This window comes from Carcharodon carcharias, chromosome 7, assembly GCF_017639515.1.
Source record: "Carcharodon carcharias isolate sCarCar2 chromosome 7, sCarCar2.pri, whole genome shotgun sequence".
In the NCBI taxonomy this organism is placed as follows: Eukaryota; Metazoa; Chordata; class Chondrichthyes; order Lamniformes; family Lamnidae; genus Carcharodon; species Carcharodon carcharias.
The window spans coordinates 151,183,389-151,204,903 of NC_054473.1; the positions used below are offsets into that span (position 1 = coordinate 151,183,389).

Below are 21,515 nucleotides of genomic sequence, written 5' to 3' on the forward strand. Positions count from 1 at the left end.
GCGGTGGCCCAACTGTAAAGGTCATTTTAAAAATTTTAACTTTAAAAAATTTGGGGCTCCATCTCCTTCATTGTCTTGAATAGCGTCCTGCTGCTGCTTTCAATCTTTGATTGGCCTCCCCATTCCAAGGGCCCACTTAAGGGTGGCAAGCCCGTCTTCTGGCTACTAACTGACCAAATCGGATAAAAACAGGAGTTTTTGTTTGCCACACAATGTGGACATCTGACCTGTAATTGAGCCTGACAATGGGGTTTGAAGTCTGTGACCTAAATCCTGAGTGACCAACATGAAATATTCCAGAATATTGACTTTTAGAAGTGATGGACAAAAATGAAAAGAAATGGGTCTAGCCTGATAATAAAAAATGTGATAAACACAGTTAACAGAAAGGATCATAGCTCAGAAAATCAAGAATTAGAATCAGTTTTGATGAAGCTAAGAAACAAGAAAAGGGCAGAAACATTGATGGGAATAGTTTATAGGCCGCCTAACAATAGTTGAAGTGTCAGCTGGAGTATAGATCAGCAAATTAGAGAAAGGGAATACAGTAATCATGGGGAACTTTAATATTCATATAGATTGGACATACCAAATTTGCAGTGGGAGATGACATAATGGAATGCATTCAAAATAGTTTTCTAGATCAGTTTGTTGAGCTATCTATTAGGGAAATGGCTCGTTTAAATTGATTGTGCAATGAGACAAGGCTCAATAACCTTGTAGTAAAGGAGTTCCCTGAAAGGAATTATCATAATATGATAGAATTTTATGTTGAGTTTGAGAGTGATTTAGTTAAGGCCGAAGCTGAGCTCTTACATCTGAATAAAACAAAAATGTAGATGTGAGGGGCTAGTTAAAAGATGTAATGGTCAGTAAGCAATGCCAAACATTTAAAGAAATGATTCATGATTCAAAATGAATCTGTATACCTTAAAGAATACAGGCGTCTTGGAAAAAGTGGTCCAAGTTAGGTGAACAAGAAAAGTTATGGATAGCACTTGATTAAAGAAAGAGGCGTATAACGTTGTCAAAACAGTATTAACATTGAGGATTGGGAGAACTTTAGAATCCAGCAAACAATGACCAAGAATTTAATAAAGAGAGAGAGAAAATAGAATATGAGAGTGAACTAGTGTGATATAAAAATAGATTGTAAAAGCTTTTCTAGGTTTGTAAAAAGGAAGAGATGAGTGAAAGTAAACATGGTTGTATTAGAGGTAGGAACAGATGAAATTATGATGGGGAATAAGCAAATTGCAGAGATGTTAAACAAATACCTTCATTTGTCTACTTGGTAGAAACAGCAAAAGACTTTCTAGAAACTGTGTGAACCATGTGAGAATTAGTATTCATAAAAAAATATTAGCGGAGAAATTAATGGAAATAAAAGCCAACAAAACTCTTTGTCCTTCTGGTCTATATCCTAGGCCTGAATTTTGCAGACGTGTGCACGCAATCTGCAGGCCTGGAAGCAGCTGTGATTGCGCTTCCACCCGGGAATATCAAAACCACGTGATTTCCCACTGGCTGGTCATTTAATAGCCTGCCAGCGTGAAACGTGCCCTCACATTGGAGAAGGGCTGCTGGCAGGGGTGGGAGTGGGGTGGGCACCAGGTCTTTAAAATAGCTGAGGCAGCACGCTGATGGTTGCCTAGACTGAAGGCACAGGCAGCTGTCCAAATCTGAGCTGAAGGTATGGCAAAAAGAGCCACTTGACATGCCAGCCGGGAGGGCAATGCAAGTATGCACCCTGCCCCTGCTTCTCGGACGAGTGTCTACGCACTCTTGCGGAGGCAATGAGTGCCAAGCAGGACATCCTGATGCCGTGGGATGGCAAGAGGAGGCCACCCCGCCAAACAAAGAAGACTTGAACAGAGATGGCAGTCCAGGTTAGCGAATACGATGTGATGCATGTCACTTGGATTCAGTGCAAAAAGGTTAATGATCTTCTGCACTCAGGAAGGGTGCATACCAATTTGTCATGGAAAAGGGCAGATAAGTCTTGAAGGGCAATGTCCTTCGTGGTGCTCAGGTGTGTAAGATTCAGAGTAACAGAAGGGACATATACCTGGGTCTGATAAGGTTGGGTGATCAGACTGGTAGCCCTGGGTGCATATAAAGGTCAGATGTGCAAATATGACGGGCACTTCACCCTGTTTCCCTGGGGTGGTGGGGGGTGAATGGGGGCCATGAGCCTGGTATAGTGTTGCAGGTGGAGGGTGGACAAATTAATGGACCTTTGTCCGTTACTGCTGCTTAGCGCACAAGAACGGGTGGTAGGCTGGCCAACCTGCTCGTCCCGAGCAAAGATGAGATGGATGCTCTGGGGCTTGAGTGCAAGTATGCACCAAGGCCATCAGGTCACGGAGAGGCAGGCATCTTGGAGCAAGGTAAGAGTCCAGTGGACAGCTATGGGACAGGCAGAGACTGCAAACAATGTAGGATCCTCTCATCTCAAGAGTCCCCAGTGATTCAGCAATGACGATGCCACCATGATGCTGCTGTTCATAGTCTCATCAGGCCGCCTGCAGGCACATTCAATATGCGATGATTGATACCACTGACATATTGTCTTCCTCCCTCAGCTGTACCATCCTCCAGAGGTACCCGGGACCCCAAGGGCCCGCAATTGACACTGAAGGAGGAGCCACACACCCGTGTCACACCCTCTTTCGTGACCAGGCACCAACTTAGATACAAGCGATTCGGTGGGCTGTACTTATCTCGGTGGGCTGTTGTTCGTCGGCCTAGATGGCTGTGCACTTTGGGGAAGTCACGGCATATTCGCACGAGGAGATGGTGGAGACAAAGAGTGCTCAGGGTGCCAGAGGATTGCTGGAAACCAGGACAATACCATGTCCAAGGCAGATGATAAGCCTATGGAACTGCCCATCAGGTGGCAAATGCTGGATGTCCAGGGGGAAGCGCAGGAAAATCTGGCAGAGATCCCTGAGGGTTTGCGTGCCATGGTCTCTGTCACGGAGGAGGCCTTGAAGAGCTTGACCACAGCGTTGTCCCTGAGCACCGAGTGCACAGCCACCTCCTTTAAGAGAATGGTGACTCTCATTGAGAGGCAGCTCCAGGAGCAAAATCAGGCCTGAGGTTGCACTCGGACCTGTACTCCTACACACCAGCTAGTCTCTCTGCTAGATGCCTGTCCATCAATGGTGAGCAGGGAAGTCCAGATGTGGCAAATGAGCTACCTTCCATCTCTCTGGGCTCCTGTCACGGTGCTCTGGACAAGGGCGATAGCTCCTCTACCCCTCTGCCAGTGACCATGACATTTTTTAAGGCTGGGGTGACTGATGAGTGCCCAGCCATGTCACTGGTCGCACCATTGCAGGGAGAGCCTGCTCAGGCCCCGCTGGCCAGAGGATGACTGCCAAGGCTATCGGGGACAACATGACAGCAGAGTCAGCAATCTGCCTCCAGTGCTGCTGCCCGTGAGGGTGGGGGGGGGGGGGGGGGGGGGGGGGGGGGGGGGGTTGGTGTGTGGTGGGGTGGGGGTGCTGCGGTGGGCACCAGATGAAGCACTCACAAACATAAGTTTAAGGCACCATGAGCACAAGATGAGGTTATCATGGGTGATATTCATTCATTTCATCAGTGTTATGTATTGTTTACGTGTGACAGTAACAACAACATTATGTTATGTTCCCTTTTTGCAACTCTGGAAAAGATATAGATCTAGATTTTGTTTCAATGCCCTGAGTGTCCTTCATGTTTTTCATAGGTGCAGGCCTCATCAGTGCCTTATGATAGACGGCAGGGGCAGTAACTTTATTACCGAGGTTGTGAGGTGACATTGGGGTCATGGGATTGCCTCCTCAGAACTGTGTGTGAAAGAGGCGACACCCTTGCACGAGAGCAAAACCAGGCCTTGGCAGCCTAACTGAAGATGCATTGAATCAAGGCCTCCCTGAAGGTTCCTCAAGTCTGCCTCCATGTCCTCACCCTGTGCCTGCCCAGACTCCTCATCAGGTCTACCAGTAGAGTCTCCCTCTGAAGTCTATGTAGCTGCTTGCTATCCTCATCCTCCATTGGGTCCCCTTTTCAAGGGATATCCTTTGTCACCCAGTAGCCAACCATTCAGCTGAGCTGGAGCCATGAACAGCTTTAGCACTTAGGAGTGTGGCAAGATGTATGCATCATGAGAGCTGCCAGGGTACCATGCATAGACTTGAAGAATCTGGGTCCTGTGGTTGCAAACTATCTGCACCTTCATGGAGGTGTGACCCTTTCTGCTCATGAAGGCACCAGCTTGACCTGCTGGCACCGTGATGGCCACATGAGTTTAGCCTTTGGCACCCCGCATCCAGGGGAACCCAGCAATTACTGTGAAGACTCTGGCTCGCTCAGCCTGGCTGGCTTTGTCTGTCAATTGAAATTCCTCTTCCATTTCATACTGTCCATAATCAGTAAGCTTTTGAGAGGAAGATGTATGTGTTTTACTCCTAAGTGTGTGGAAATTTTGAATAACCAGCAGCAAGCTTTTTGTGGGTTTAAAGAAAGAGGATTGTTTACTCACATGGTCACCCAGAAATCTAACTTTTCGGCACTCACTCGCACAGTTACACACACACACACACACACACACACACACACACACACACACTCACTCACTCAAGGAAAGTACAGTTGAAGGGAATTTTGCATGTTTAAAAATTATAAACAAAAGTTCATAATTCACATGTCCTATTCTGGAAAACGTGTGTTTCAGGCCTGATGGAAAAGATGTCTTCACTTCTGAAGTGCAGTTTCGGAAAGTTTAAGAGTGATATCTCAAAGTGGTTTTCAGGCTTCTGCTGGACTTTCTGCAGGTCACGAAGTTAGTTGCTTGTAGTCTCATTACCAGGAGATCAGTTTGCTGTATTGGCGAACCTGAAAAGGAACAGGCTTGGAGACCTCATGATGTTACAGTCTCCAGTTCTTCAGGCATAGGTGTTACTGCCCTTTCTGCTGTAGCTGTGCCTGTTTGCATACAGCGCTTAAAGATTAAAAAGGAAACAAACATGGCTGTCCTACCATGTGACTTCTCACAGATCCTTTTTCCAAATATGGTGGTTATTTTAAGTTGATTGGTCACATCCTAGTTTATTGTCTTAAGACCTTCATCCTGAGCAGGAGGAGGGGGGTTAATACAATCACCTTCTTTGTTTCAGAAAGACTCATTCAATTCAGGAATATCTTTTGGGTGGTCTCAGGATATGGGTTGTTGATACCTCTTGGTCTGGAATGTGTCCTTTTGTCCTTGCAAGACAGTGTGGCAGTTTTTGAATTCACAGATACAGTCAGATGACCGTCAGTAGCCATCTTTGCAGCACATATTGTCCATTTGAAAAGAAAAGTCAGTTCCAAAAGACTTCACAAAAATAAAAGCAAAATACTGCAGATGCTGGAAACCTGAATTAAAAACAGAGTTCCAATGAAGAGTCAAATTGGACTCAAAATGTTAACTCTGTTGCTCTCTCCGCAGATGCTGCCAGACCTCCTGATTTTTTCCAGCACTTTCTGTTTATGTTCCAAAAGAATCCACATTGAGTAAAGTTTATATTTTAAAAGTTATGAATATGAAATACCTTTATTAGGCATGACATGCCTTCGCTGCACGGAGGCAATCTTGATTCATATTTTTTTTAGTTTTTTCATGGTAGAACAAGAGAAACATGAACACCTGAATACACATTCTGCACACACTCATTCAGCCATCCACACATCAATCTTACAGTTGCTACATCTGGCATTGTCTGCAACAGCCATTTTTTTCTGTTTCAAGCTTAAGTTTCTCATCACCCTTTTTGGATGAGGCACAATTATAATTCAATTTCTTCTAGTGTGGGATGGAATTCTGGCCCTAGGAAGGCTTTTGTGTAGAAAAGCTTGATGCCTGCTCTACTTTTTGCCACATTTTAAATTCTGGCTAGGTGTTGTTGAACTGGATTGGATTTTCACTAGGTCTCTGTTGGAAAAAATTTGGACAATTTATCATTAACAGATATAGAGTCATAGAGGTCCACAGCACAGAAAAAGGCCCTTCGGCCCATCGAGTCTGCACCAGGATTTTCCAGTTCTGCCAGTGGTGGGCATCATCACGGTGGGAGTGGGAAAATTTTCCCATCCCACCTGCGATGATGCCTGCTGCTGGTGGAATTGGAAAATCCTGCCCATAGTCTTTATTGTGTTTTGGGCTAAATGGATGAGTTTAAGTAGATTAATCCTCTATTCCTCAGACTTTAGAAGAATGACTTAGACTTGGAACTAGAGATACATAAGACAGACAAAACACATGCTTGCATCTGTTTTGCCTCCATCAAGCTGCTAGCCTGAAGCCAGAAGGGAATCACTCCACATTAAGCATGGCTGACCAGGGGACTCTCCCACTTTTACTGTCTGTCATAGGTATGTTGGAAGTATTTGCAGGTTGATAATCAACCTGATTGGCCACATATGAAAGCAGCTTCCATGGCCATCAAGTCCTGACATGGGACTTGAACCTGGATCTTCGGGCTCAGCAGCTAGGGACACTATCCATTGCACCACAAGACCTCCCCAAGTTAGAAGAATGAGAGATTATTGAAACATATATATTTCTTAAGGGCTTGATAGGAGAGATGCTGGGAGAATGCTTTGCCTGGCCGAGGAGCCTATTACTAGGTATCACAGTCTCAGAATAAGGGGTTGGACAATTATGACTGAGATAAGGAAAGATTTCTTTATTCAAAGGGTTGCGAATCTTTGGAATTCTCTATTCCTGAGTCTTTGAGTATATTCAAGGCAGAGATTGATAGATTTTTGGATGCTAGGTAAATCAAAGGATATGGGATTGTGTGGGAAGGCAGAGCTGAGGTAGAAGATCTGCCTCAATTTTATTAAATTGCAGAACAAGCTTTAAGTGTTGAATGGTCTGCTCCTAATCCTGCGTCTTATGTTCCTTTGCAACCCACGCACACATGCTCAGCAAGCAATGAAAGCCATACTGCCACATAAGATGTGACAGAGCGGACCATTGACACGCCAAAGCAATGCAGCCACTGCCTGGACCACTCTGGAGGAATGTCTGAATTCATGATTGGCTGCTGCATGCTGCACAAACTGACCATCATAAGGGGGCAGTCCTTGCCACCAATTTACAGTGAGCAGCTGAGGAGCAGGATCATGAGGAGGAGGAAGAAGAGCGGGAGGAGGAAGAGAACAAGCAGGAAGAGGAAGAGATAGAAAAGGAAGGGAGGAGACAACCTAGACAGCCCCTCTTGGCAAGGCTGGCTGCAAAGATCTCATTTGAGTGTTATACCAGTAACCGTAACCCCAATTCCCCAATCATTTAATAGGCTCACACCTTACCTTCCTTCTGTTATTGACCATCATAGTATTTGCTTGGGCAAAATACAGAAATAAAAGCCAAATGCTGAATTGCATACAAGTGTCAACTAATTACCCTTGTGCATTCCCTTAGTGCTTGTCTTCTGTGTGCCTTTGCCTGTCCTAAAGCTCCAACAAAGTGCTAACCATTGCCGCTGCAACATGGCTGATGAAAAGGTGCAGACTTTCAGTGGGGGAGACTGCAGGTGGCCTCGGAGAATGGCCTCAAGAAACTCTGGGTCTAGGAGGCCCACACCATCTCAACATGGGTGGCAGTTGCCTAGGCAGGCTGGCTGACAGACACCAGCAAAGGCTCTAGTGAGCGATACTGTTGGGAGGATGAACACTATCTTCCTGAGAGAAGACAGCCAGTGTGTGCTCCATGAAGTGGCACTTCAGCAATCCTAGCAATGTGTTGGAGGACATATTCCTGGACTATTATGAGACCCTGCAAGCCGTGTGCACATTGCACAATTCACAACCTTGATTATAGCAGTGGGAGCTGGCATGGCAGCAAGCTGATCTTATATGGTGGCAATCTGAGCTTCCACTGTAGCATGATGACATTAGGGATGACTGTTGCTTGTGCTGCAATGGAAGCTGAGACATTAACTTTCAGATGCTGCATCATAAGCATGTGAACAGAGTTGGCCACCATTTCCATGTTGTAAAGAATAGGCTCCAAGTTCTGTGCAATGCCCTTTGCTTGGTTGGTGCTGGAGTCTTCAACCCTCCTTGACATTGGCATTGGGCTTTCTGGCAGGTTTGCCAATGTTCTAAGTACTTAGCCATCAGTGTTCCTCTGCAGGTTGCCACACATCAGAGTGCTCACCTGAGTCCTCTGTGGAAGAACTTCTGTGACCTCATCCTTTGGTTAGCTGGCATCTGTGCTATCCTTGCTTTCCCTCTACTAGGACCAGTGTCCCCCCACAGGCAGATCCCGCCTCTATGCTATCCCTTAAATTATAGTCACAGCATTAGTGTTTGACCTGGAGGTTGCAAGTGTAAAATGAGTCATGGGCTGAATTTTACGGCCCCTCATGCCGGCAGAATTTTCCGGTCCTGCCAAGGTCAATGGACCTTTGAAGGGCTCACCACATTTTATGGCCTTGCCCCCCACTGCGAAGGGGCCATAAAATTCTACCCATGGTGCTGCTTCATCACCACTGCCTTTTTGTTGTTCCTGCATTGCCTGACCAGGTTGCATTTCTTTGGTGTCTGAAAAGAGAAAAGGGCAAGGGTATGGTTGTGGTGCAGGTAGAGAGGGAAAGTAAGAGTTGCATGCTTGCACCTATGGCAGTGTTTTTCTGTAGGTTGCCACAATGTGCTCTTTTGAGTTTTCTGCAACAGAAATTGTGTCTGACTTTACCCTCTGGTGAGCTGGAGCCCGTGCTGTCCTGCCTTGCTCACTACCCCAGATGCAGGCCACTTGGGCCCGGTGTTCTCCTTGATGGTTTCAGCTCCGCTGCTGCTCATGATTGCAGTAATGGCCAGCCCAATACAGACCACCATCATCTCCTTCATGCAGGTAAAACTTGCCTGGTTCCCCTCTGATTACCTTCTGCTGCCTCCGATTTCTGCCATCTTATCCTGTAAGAGAGTGAGGGTGCGTGCCAGTGAGTATGATGCAATCTGTCTGAATGATGTGGCTGTCATAATTGAATAGCTGGTGGGGTGTGCAACCTGGTGGTAAGATGTGGGTGTGAGGCTTGCAGCATTGCTAAGGTGTGTGAGGAAGTGGTGGAGCATGTGACGGTCAGATATGAACATCCTGATTGATAGATTGTTGGTACGTGATTAATAGGGTATGATGAATTGAGTAGTATCTGAGACTAGTGATGCAGTTTGTAGGATATGGCTTTTGAAAATGCATTCACTGACCTTGATTACTTGTATGAGGTCATTGACCTTCTTGCAGCACTGCATCCAGATCTCAGCACTTGATTTCTTTCATTGACCTCCACAGCTATCTGCTCCAGCTGCCTTTTGAGAGTATGTCTAAAGAACTTACTGCCCTGAGTGAATACAGGGCATCTCTCACTCTTTCCAACTCCTCCACAAGATCACTAGAGCATTGTTCAAAAACCTTAGAATCTGCTGCCTCCCAAGTTGAACCATTCTTCAGTATTTTCCAGGACAGACTTGCTTCTTACAGGATTGCCAATGCTGCAGTCAAAAAAGCACCACTCGTTTAAAAGGCGCAGGCTAGCTTTAAGAAGTGCAGGCTAGCTTTAAGTGCTACAAACCACTCATAATATTGGCATCCTGCTGATGCATTATAGCCAATCAGCAACATGGTTTGTGTTGGCTGGATGATGAAATCATTGAAATTAGCAGGCAGCATAAATCTAGTATGTTGCTAGGATTGTTATCAACGTACGTGGATTAATCGAGCATCATGATCCCTACGGCCGCTTTCAGGGATTTAGCCCCCAAGTTTTTAAATGTTTGTTTTAATGGGGAATATTAAATGTGCGGAAGCCACTATGTAATTCTCTATTAAACCTTGTGAACTTATTTTCACCTCTATCCAGACATGAAACCCTTTAATCAAGAATGATATATTAAATTCACATTCTCAGCTCCATGTTTCTTTCATGAGGGAATCATTGAGCCTGTAGAATTTGTTTGGAACTCTGGGGACCCAATTCTACTTCACTTCGGTAGTTACCGATGCACTCATGTTTAGGAGAAGCAATGCATGGTTCACCCTCCATCTTGACCCCAGATGCAAGTCAAATCAACTATTCTTCTTCTGTGTGCTGCACACCATTAATTAACCATTTCTAACAGATTAGTTACAATTGTGGTCACTAATGTGATAGAAGCTAAGCCAGAGGATATCTCAGCAGGCAAATAAGGTCAGCCTTTTATTAAAACATCTGAAAACAGCTTATTATTTTGGCTTGACATAGACTAGAGCCTATTCATTCTACAAGTATGTGCTTACAAAATGTTTGCCACCTCTGGTGTTACACAGTCTAAGCATGGGTGCCCTGAATCTACTTTGTGAAACGCAATCTTCTCAGGGGTAATTAATTGCTGGAGGCTGACTTTCGCACATTTTACTTTTAGTAATTTGCATTACCTGTGAACGCAATGCAAGTTCAAAAATTAAGCAGGTTGCAACTATACGCATGTATTTGTGAATAAGGATAAAATTGAAAATACGACTAGATATTGGTAGAGCATCAAAGTGCCAAGTACATAGTTATACTAAGTGAAAAATACAACCTAAAATTTACAGAGTTTACCACTGGCTGCTATACAGAAAGAAACAGCACTTTTGCCAATTTAGTTCCGTAGCGCAGGCCATAAATCTGGTACTATCGCTGTAAAGCACCAGACTCATGCAGATTTACAGCAGTAATCGAAGAAGGAAAAGTCGTTCCAAACGCGATGCTGTCACATCATGTGATAAGTTTTGTATCACATTTGGCTGGGACATCACCTTCTTATCTAATGGGATTTATCAAGCTGCCTGTTGTATAAATCTAGGGTTGTGCATGGGTAGTAGTAAACTATTAGGTTTATTTCTCAAGCATGAAAGCCCCTTAATTCACAAACATTGCAGCATGGAATCATTCTCATTCATGAAGTAAATCCAGCTGCAATATTCTATCTATCATTGGACTGCTGCCAGTGAATAATCTGGTGTTTACTGCCCAAATATACTTAAGAACTACTTAAGACCCTCAGCGTATGGACGTAATCATCCCAGATTTGCACTAAGTATGGTAGGGGTGGGTAAAACACGCCGGATCCTCCCAAACCTGCCTCATTATTTATGCACTCCTGGGGAAAACTCCATTTACATGTGTGTGGGCTCTCATGTGCCTGCCTGCCATCACCCCACCACTGCATCACGCTGAGTGCCAAATTTAAAGTCCAGCCACAAGCACACATCTCAGTGCTTCCAGACCATTACTGCTGCATGGAAGACATGGCCCTGAAACTGATGAAGACTGCAGCCCCCAGGTTCAGCGACGCATTCCTCAAGTGCCTTTTGGATGCCGTGGAGGCCCACTGTGATGTCTTCTACCCCCGCTCTGGCCGCAGGATGGGCAGCAACATCACTAACCTGGCTTGGGAGGCGGTGGCAGTGGTGGTCAGTGCCAACACCCTTCAAAAGAGGACAGCCACCCAGCACCGCAAGATGATGAATGATCTCCTCCATTCTGCCAGGCTAAGTCACTCTTCTCACCGCTCTCAACTCACACACTCACAAACCCATCACACACCCACAGGCCCTCACTCACTGCCGGTTCAAGGGACATCATCATTCACTCTCTCATACTCACCATCATTGTCCTCATCCCATCTATAGGACCATTCACAACCCACACAGGCCAGGCGTACTTGTCATCTGGCCTGGCAGCCATCCAGCTTACACTTTCTCCATCTCTATTCATGTAGGACAAGTTGGCACACAACAAGAGGGAGAGGCTGCAGACCAGTGGTGGAATGCCTGAAATCAAGGTCCTCACGAGCTTTGAAAACAGAGCCATCCAGTTGGCCGGCGAGCATCTGGACCGTTCCTGTGCTGATGGCGAGTTTTGTGGTGTTCTACCAAATGAGGGTCCAGCAGACAACCATGCTGTGAGTGATGTGCCCTGTTTCACAGGCCATTGCCATGCAATAATTATCTCTCCTTGCTTTTGCAGGCACATCTGCCAAACAGCCGACAGAGTACATGGCCCAGGGCCTCCAATCAAGCCTCGAAGAAACCTCTGAAGAGGAATATGAATGTACCCTCCTTGAAGTCCCATCATAGTGCTCACCCACACCCTCCACCAGCACAGAGATGTACACATCGGTTGGACCCAGCTTTAGAATAGCCCCGGGATAGCAATCTAGTGAGCACATTGCCCCGTCTGATCCACAGCTGGTGGAGGCAGGAACTTCCCAGATTTCTGGCACTTGGAAGATTACTGGAGGCCAGAAATTTGCTGAGTCTGAGTCAGAAGACAAGCCTCTGGACTTGGTCATACCTCAGTTGCTGGAGCTGCAAAGGCAAGCTCGGGAACATCATGAAGGGATGTCCGCTGCACTCCTCAGATTGCAAGGCATGATGGAGGAGTCCGTCTGCCTTCAGGCTGAGGTGATAGCGCTGCCATGCAACGCAGCGAGTTCAACACTGGTAGGATGACTGCTGCCATGGAGACCTTGGTCCATGACTTTGCTCCTGCACTGATGTGCGGGCTCATCTCCATCACTGATGCCATAGTTGGCCTCCGACAGTGTGTACGCAAGAGGGGTGCTGGGCAGATCAACCTCACTCCAGCTACCCCTGCTCCTCAAGGAGTCAGCCAGGGGTCCTCAGGCACCCATTGGGAAGAGTATCAGCAGGTGTACACTCCGAGCCCACCCATCCAGGTGTCTCAGAGAGTGTCCGGCCCACTGACTCCCCTCTTCCTGTGACCTCAGCAGCTCCAGCTTCACAGGCCAAGGAGGGTGCCAGTGCCACAAAGCAGGTCAATGCCCTCCAAGTCTCAGCCCTCCAGAGGACGCCCGCCAAAGTCATCAATAAGGGTGTCACAGCCAGCAGGCTGCTTCCACCTCTGCTGTGGATACCTGGGGAGCACCAAGACATAGCGGCAGGGTTAGGAAAGATAAGGACAATTAGTTGCACAGCCTGGACATGGGTGTTAATCACTTGTACATGCTGTTCACTATTGTCAATAAACTCCCCAAAATGTCTCCCTGCCTATGGTTCCTTGTTCTGATGAGCAGTGTTCTTGTCACTCAGATGTGAAACCTTTCTGCACAAGATAAAGGCAGGCGTCTCAGTCCAGGGCCTCTTCCTTGTGCTCTGTGCAGCCTTCAGACCAAAGTGATGGTCCAGCCTTACACTCCCTGGACACATTACTGATGCCTGCACCTCGATGGTGCTGGTCATTGCTGCCAGAATGTTGTGGACAAGTGCCACAGAGTTCCATCATTCTCTCTGTGTGCTCTCAGCACCTTTCAGGATTGGCTGGTCCCCATCTCTTCAGCATCTGTGACCAGTGATGCTGTGCTCATGAAGGGCTCAGGTGCTGAAGGCAGACAAAGGATCAGATGCCTCTAAAGTTTCATGGCTGCGTCTCTATGATATGACCCTGATCACAGAGCACAAGCGATCTGCCCTCGGCCAGACAGGAGTCAGACATTCTCAGAGTCTATGTGAAGGTTTATAGAGTGTCCTCATTGCATGTCATCATCATCCTCCTGCAATCGAGCGACTATTAGGGCCTCCACTTCATCTCCATGACAGGAGCATTCTTACAGAGGATATTCGTGCTGCCATTAGCCAGACTGGAGTCAAATGTTCACAAATGTGATGTGAGGATCTATGGGGTCACTTCAATGCTTGTTGTCAGCATCCTCCACAAATCTGGCAGCTATGAGGGACTCCTGAGTGCACTGCCTCATCTGGCCAGTGCGAGGGCCTCATCCCCTTCATCATCGCCTCCGAGGACCTCCTCATCCTCATCCCCGTTGGTGTCCTCCTCATTGGACGAGACGTGCAGTTCCTCCATCTCCTCCTCAGCCAGCTTGTCTCCCCCTTGGAGTGCCAGGTTGTAAAGGGCGCAGCAGCAGACGACGATGATGCATGACATCCTCTGTGGACTGTATTGCAGGGCTCCACCAGACCAGTCCAGGCACCTCATCTTCAGCATCGCGATGGTTAGCTCCGCCAAGTTGCGAGCTGCTGCATGAGCCTCATTATAGTACCGCTCTGCTGCAGTTCGAGGCCACCACATGGGTGTCATCAGCCACAGCCTCTGTGGGTAGCCCTTGTCCCTGAGGAGCTAACCCTGCTGCCTCTGTGGATCCTGGAATACTCCAGGGATCTGTGACCGACTGAGGACGAAGTCGTCTTGCACACTCCCTAGAAACCGTGCGCACACCTGCAGGGCGGGTTTGTGGTGGTCACACGCCAGCTGCACATTCAGCGAACGGAGCCCCTTGCAGTTGTTGTAGTTTACCGTGTGTTGCAACGGAGATCTGAGCGCCACATGAGTGCAGGCGATCGCATCCTGCACCTGCGGGAAACCCGAGATCTGGGCGAATCCAATCGCTCTTGAATCTTGGCTGTCCTGGTCCCGGGCGGAATGCACAAAGTTGTGTGCCCTTGCAAAGATGGCATCCATGACCTCATGGATGCATTTGTGCGCAGAGGCTTTAGAGATCTCACAGAGGTCACCTGTGAAGTCTGGAAAGGAGTCCCTGATGTAGAAATTAAATGCCCTGGTCACTTTCACCGCCACTGGCAGTGGATGCCCTCCACATCCCCGTGGCACCAAATCCTGCAGTAGGTGGCAGATGTGACCGACCAGGTCCCTAGACATGTGCAGTCTTTGGCGACACTGGTTCTCGGTCATCTGTAGGAGTGAAAGACAGTGTCTATAGACCCTGGGTGTCACTAGGCACCAGCCTGCAACGTCTCGCTATGGATCTTGGACACCGTGTTGGGGAGCCCCAGGTGCCCTTTCTTCCAGAGGCTGCAGCACCTGCCCCTGCACAGCCAGGAGCCTCAGTCGCTCTCTCCTCTATTGTCTTCACACTCTGTAGGCCATCAGGCATACAGCTAGTTCACCAGGCGCCATGATCCTGATGTACTCCTCCTGCAGGATGAAAGAGAGAGACACGTGATTAGCATGGGTGCACTAAGAACCTGCCCTGAATAAGTGTGATGGCCCCTTAATGCTTCCTGGAGAGTGCTGGCCCCCACTTGGATGGCCAGAGATTAGTGCACTGAATGGCTGCCCTGTTAGTTTGAACCATGGGGGGACTGGTCCAAACCAAGATGCTGACATTGCAAGGGGCTGTGAGCACCTCCACCAGTGACTGCTACATGGCCAGCTTTAGCAAGGAGATTATGCAACATGTGTAGTCGTCCAACTATTCTGCAGTCCGCTTGTGAATTTGCAGTCTGTGCCATGGGTGGTGGCGGAAAGCTTTGGAGCACTTGGTGGCACTTTGGTGCCTCTGCATTGCTTGAGTGGGCAGGTAAGATAGAAGCCTGACTCCAGTCATATCAATGTGGCTGCACCTGGACTGTCTAAGTTGCAGAGGAATGATCACTTTATACAGGTTTCCCTAATGAGTGGCCACTTCCCTCGTCCACCTAGCCCCCACCCCGAATGATTGTGCGTTATATTCAACGGCAGGGCTGCCCTTAACCCCAAAACCCTGAAGCACCTGAAGCTTGAAGTCCAACAGGCGACCCTGGCGAGCACTGCACAACATTCCTGTGTACTCAGCCCTGAGTTCCCCTCAAAGCGCAGGCCACTAAGTGCATGCCTTTATGTGCTGTTGTAAAAGATGTTGGTGTGCTTTCCCACCGAGGTAGACCGACGATCCAGTTTGTGGGAGAACGATTCCATTGGGCTGGCCTGATAATGATATTCTGATATATTACAGTGAGGTTCCTGATGTCCGATGATGGGAAACGTGACCCACTGTCGGTGGGCTCAGTGGATGCTTGTGAACTCACTGTTGTAAAACCGGTCATGGTATATTGTCCACTCATGCCACCGATCACGCCCGACGCCAGCGGGAACGGAAAATTCCGCCCTATATTTCTGTAATGTAGCACATAACATTGTACATTGTACAATTACCTCAGAGGGAAATGTAACTTCTGCACAACACAATTCCTATTGCCCTCTGAATTTGGAATATTAGTTGAATGGCCACAAGGAGGCAGTGACTGAAGGCACTCATTTCTTGGCAGCAAGGAATGAGAAATAAGGATCACCTACTTGTCTGCGCATTTTTCAGTAGCCTAACTAAAAGTAGGATTAGTGGAGATTTGAGAGAAACTTGTTCTCTTGGGATTTGTGATATGATGCATGGAAGCCAGATGGAAGAAAGGAGAATAAAGAACTTCCTTTAAAAAAAAGACAAGCGCTGCTCTCTAAGAAGCAAAAAACTTGGGTGAAATCGGTTATTTCACTATTATACTCATTGTGATGATGTAAACACAGCCATTTCTCAATGGGACTAAGCTGCTTTCATTCAAGAGAACAACTGGAAAGAAGTTTCTTTGCAGAATCATCCGCACACTTTTAAGGAGACATGAGGCTGAAATTCCCTTAGGTCCGCTATCGGTCATGAAATTGTAGTTACACATAAAGTACTCTTTTCTTTTTCTTATTCAGGTGTAATGGACACAGTTGGCAAGGACGAGATTTATTGCCCATCCCTAATTGCCCTTGAGGAGGCGGTGTTGAGTCGCTTTCTTGAACTGCTGCAGTCCATGTGGTGTAGGTAGACCCACAGTGCTGTTGGGGAGTTCCAGGATTTTGGCCCAGCAACAATGAAAGAATTGCAATATGGTTCCAAGTAAGGATGGTATGTGTCTTGGAGGGGAGCTTGCAGGTGGTGGTGTTCCCATGTGCCTACTGCCCTTGTTCTTCTAAGTGATGGAGGTCATGAGTTTGGAAGGTGCTGCAGTGCATCTTGTAGATGGCACATGCTGTTGCCACTGTGCAGTGACAGTGTTACTTGTAAACTACATATGTATGATCTCAGAAAGTGCCGCATAGGCTGCACAAGTCAATTGAAATGATTGCATTCTAAGGAACAGGCCACACACAAGAAAAAAAAAAGAGGGATCATTATGCACCAGCAGCAGAGGAAATGAATGTTCATGATGGTGGATGGGAGCCTATCAAGTGAGCTATTTTGTCCTGTATGGTGTTGGGTTTCTTGAGTGCTGTCGCACTGCACTCATTCAGGCAAATGAAGAGTATTCCATCACAATCCTGATTTGTGCCTTATTGATGGTGGAAAGACTTTGGGGAGCCAGGAGGTATGTTATTCATAGCAGAATACCTAGTCTCTGACCTGCTGTTGTAACCACAGGATTTATCTGGCTGGTTCAGGTAGATTTCTGGTCAATGGTGACTCCCAAGGTGTTGATGGTGGGTGATTCAGTGATGCTAATGCTATTGAATGTCAAAGGAAGATGTTTTTTTTTATTATTCACTCATGGGATGTAGACGTCACTGGCTGGGCCAGCATTTATTGTCCCTCCCTAATTGTCCTTGAGAAGGTGGTGGTGAGCTGCCTTCTTGACCTGCTGCAACCCATGTGGTGTAGACACACCCACAGTGCTGCTAGGGACTGAATTCCAGGATTTTGATCCCGGTTGACAGTAAAGGGACAGTGATATATTTCCAAGTCAGGATCGTGAATGGCTTGGAGGGGAACCTCCAGGTGGTGGAATTCCCATCCATCTGCTGGCCTTGTCCTTCTAGATCAGGCTTGTCCAACCTTTTTGTTCAGGGGACCACATTTGCATGTTTTTCTCACTCAAGGGGCTGATGAGCAAATTTTGGAAAGGTGAGGTTTGGCACAACATTAAACCGAATTTCAAAAACAAAGTTGTGGTTTTCAGGAAAGAAACAATTGCTGAGCAAAAGTAGAGCAAGGTCATAGCAATAAATTGTTAAGTTAAAAAAGAGTAATTAATAAAAATGAGCAGAGTGTGAGAGGGTCAGAGTGTGTGTGTCCAGCTCACTCCCAGCCTCAGGGTGCTCACGGACTCATCCTTGCCCACTGTGAGTGGGTGTGTATATATGTGTTGCTGTGTGGTGGTGAGAGTGGGTGAGAAAGCTGAGACTAGGCATAAGGCAGACACACACACTCCCACATGTTCACCACGGTACCATCTCCTCCCTGGGTCAGGCGCGACTTTGCCTTCTCTGGGCCTGGCATGAGTTCGCTCCCCAGGCCTGAGGTACCTGGCTCCCTGGGCTCCAGCCGCATCGTTGTTTGGCTCCCTGGACTTCAGCCCCACCATTGTTCATCTACCCAGGCTCCAGCCCCGCTGTTGCTTGGCTCCCCAGGATCTAGTCCTGCTGTTGTTTGGCTCCCTGGGCTGCAACCCGCCATTGCTCAGCTCCCCGGGCTCTATCCCCGCTGCTGCTTTACTCCCCGGGCTCCAGCCGCATCGTTGTTTGGCTCCCTGGGTTCTATCCCCGCTGCTGCTTTACTCCCCGGGCTCCAGCCCTGCCATTGCTCAGCTGCCTAGGCTCCAGCCTCGCTGCTGCTTTACTCCCCGGGCTCCAACCCTGCTGTTGCTCAGCTCCCTGGACTCCAGCCCTGCTGCTGCTTTACTCCCTGGGTTCCAGCCCCACTGTTGCTCGGCTCCTGGACCTCCAGCCCCATCAAACCTTCACTTCCCTTGGCCTGGCAGCCCACAGCACACTCACCAATGTCGGTGTTCTCTATTCCTCCAGCCAGAGACTGTTTCTCTCCTTCATTTGTTGCTGATAGGCCTGTGATTGGAGGAGCAGCTCCATGCAAAACCTTCCGTTGAAACTCACCTGTTTGAGCGGAATTTTGAAAACTGGCTCCAGGGGCTGCATTGAGGGGCTTCCAGCCCATGGGCTGTACGTTGGCCAAGCCTTTCGTAGATGGTTAGATTACCTCTTGTTGGATTTGGTCATTGCCTGGTGCTTATGTTACACAAATGTTACTTGCCATTTATCAGCCCACGTCTGAATGTTATCCAGGTCTTGCAGCATGCAAACATAAGCTGCTGTGTTATCTGAGGAGTTGTGAATGGAGCCGAGCACTGTGCAATCATCCCCACTTCTGATCTTATGATGAAAGGAAGGTCATTAATGAAGCAGATGAAGATGTTTGAGTCTAAGACGCTGGAGAACTCCAGCTGTGATATCCTTGAACTCAGAAGATTGACCTCCAACAATCACAGAAATCTTTCTTTGTGCTCAGTATGACTCTAGCCAATGATGAGTTTTCCCCTTGATTCCCATTGACTTCAATTTTACTAGAGCTCCTCAATGCCACACTTGGTCAAATGCTACCTTGATGTCAAGAGCAGTCACTCTCACCTCACTGCCCAACTAGCAGGCTTGAAGTCAGACTAAAATTGGTGCTTGGGACTTGGCAACATTATTTGGATGTGCAGCCAGTGCCTATTGCACCTCAACAAGCAATGTGCCCATTTTCTCATGCTTTATCTGTGTTGTGCCATATGTTTCATTATAGCATAGGTCCAAAGGTAATCTTTGGAGGGAGGGGATTGGGATGAAGCTCACTTGCGGGCCAACAGCCCTCAAGAGTACTCTTTGGCCAGAAAGAGCATACTTGCTCCTCCTGGATCCACATCAAACTTAAAAGAAAACCAATAGTAGTGCCAGATCCACACCTGGAAAACCAAAGGGGAGCAAGCCCAATACCTGTTGTGCTCAATGTTCAGACATCTTTCAGGCACTTTAAGGTGAAGGGTATAGCCTTCTATAATTGGCCCTCATTGTGTCCATTTTGTAGGCTCAACAAGGTCCAATTTTATCCCATGTATTATCTGAGCATTATACATTTTACCATTATCAGCTGATTTTCATCCTCAGTCTCCACCTTCCCTGCTCCTACACCCACTAACCTTTATTTTATAATGTTCCTTGTGATTGGACATGTTCTCTTAATGAAAATCCATTTGAAGGGCATGTTCATGTCTTATTTTTTAAAGTGATTTTTGTGCAGAAAATCGCAAGGATTACAAAAGTGACAATTTCATTGGAGGTTCACACGTGTTGAAATGTTTACCTGATTTCACCTGGCGTTCAGAATAAACTCAGTATTTATGTGAACTAATACATTTGCAATGTTCCATATCACAAAAACAATAAAATGATTAATTCATGATCTCAATCACACTCGTTATTTTATTATTCCATTATTATTCATTAGGATTGGATTAATCCTGTACCTGCCAGGTGTTTTGCACATTTCTCTGGGCTATACAGACTGGCCAACCAGATGCAGCAACTCCCCTTACCCCAGGTTGCAGCATGTAACCCCTTTTACCCCATCCAGATAGCAACACGTTAGCCCCCCTACACCCCAGATTGCAATATCTCACTGCACCCCCCCACCACCCCAGCAATTGCAGCGCCTCCTCGCCCCTTCCCCCCCCACCCCCAGATTGCAGCGGTTTTATCACCATTTCCTCATTGCCCCTCCCCACCCCCTCACCCCCAGAGCAGTTTTCTCCACACAAGAGGGTGGGGGAAGGGGTTGCAGAGCCGGAACTGGAAGTGATGATGGAAAGCTAGATTCAGCTCTCCAAAAGTCAAGCAGGCCAGCATTTTTCTAAGTGCTGTGTTGGGGAAGTCATGGTGGGGGAGAGGGCAGTATCCGACTCTGTCTGGCAGGGATGGGTTGTCGACTGTGGGGTGGGGTGGGGAGCCGACGGCATCACTCAGGACCAACTAGGAGGTGCTCCAGATTTCAGCGGTGAGTACGCCCAAGCCTGGGTGTTTGGGTGTAGGCCCCAAACTAGGGGATTGGGTATGGCCTTAAAAATTGGGTGTCAGGTGTAGACCTGAGACTGGGGGATTGGGGCAGGCCCAAGACTTTGAGGTCAGGTATAGGCCTGAGACTGAGGGGTCAGATCAGGCTCTGTAGGTCTAAGAGCAGGGTGTCGGTCAGGCACACAGGCCCATGAAGGTATGCTTCCAGTAGAACTCAGGGGGAGGGGAGAGTTCTGGGCCACCCTGTGTGTTGGGTGGTCCTGACTACTGTCAGGGGAAGGGGCATCAGGGGAGAATTGAAAGTGAGGGTGGGTGAACTGCAGTTTGCTCCACTTATCTCACCAGCAAACCCCCCTCCACTCCTCTGGCAAAGGGTCCCTTATATTTCCCCACAGCTGGTCACCCTGGTGGAGTCAGCAATAGCAACAGAGGTGGCAGAAATGGAGGCAGAGGCGGCAGCTGAGGCAGTGGTGGAGGCGGAGACAGCAGCAGAGGAGGAGGTTGCAGAAACAAACAACGGCAAAGGTGGTGGCTGAGGCAGTGGGGTAGGCAGAGGCAGCGGCTGTGGCAGTGGAGGAGGAGGCGGCAACAGTGGTGGAAGCAACAGCAACAGCGGTGGAGGCAGAGCTGAAAACAGCAGCAGAAGCGGCAACCAGCGGAGGCAGTGAAGAGAAGGTAACTGAATGATCAGAAGGAAGGGGTAATGAGACAGGTGAAATAAATGTGCCTGGGGAAGTTCTTGGGAAAAATTTTGAAAATAAGTGGTAAGATTTGTTGATTATTTTTCTCATCATAGCACATAGGAATCTGCACTGGTATCCCTGTGATTACTTTTGATGACTAGTAATTGCATTTTCTGCCTAATGATCGTTCTTCAACCCT

At 47.7% G+C, this 21,515-nt stretch overlaps 1 protein-coding gene across 1 annotated transcript in view; it reads left to right on the forward strand.

The window, feature by feature from the left end:
• LOC121280058 overlaps positions 1-21,169 on the forward strand; it is a 51,038-nt gene extending 29,869 nt beyond the window's left edge. The window contains exons 3-5 of the mRNA XM_041191687.1: positions 16,509-16,602; positions 20,071-20,173; positions 21,029-21,169. Coding sequence (XP_041047621.1) covers positions 16,509-16,602; positions 20,071-20,173; positions 21,029-21,169 — 338 coding nt within the window. The remainder of the gene's footprint in view (positions 1-16,508; positions 16,603-20,070; positions 20,174-21,028) is intronic.
• Positions 21,170-21,515: the final 346 nt, after the last annotated feature.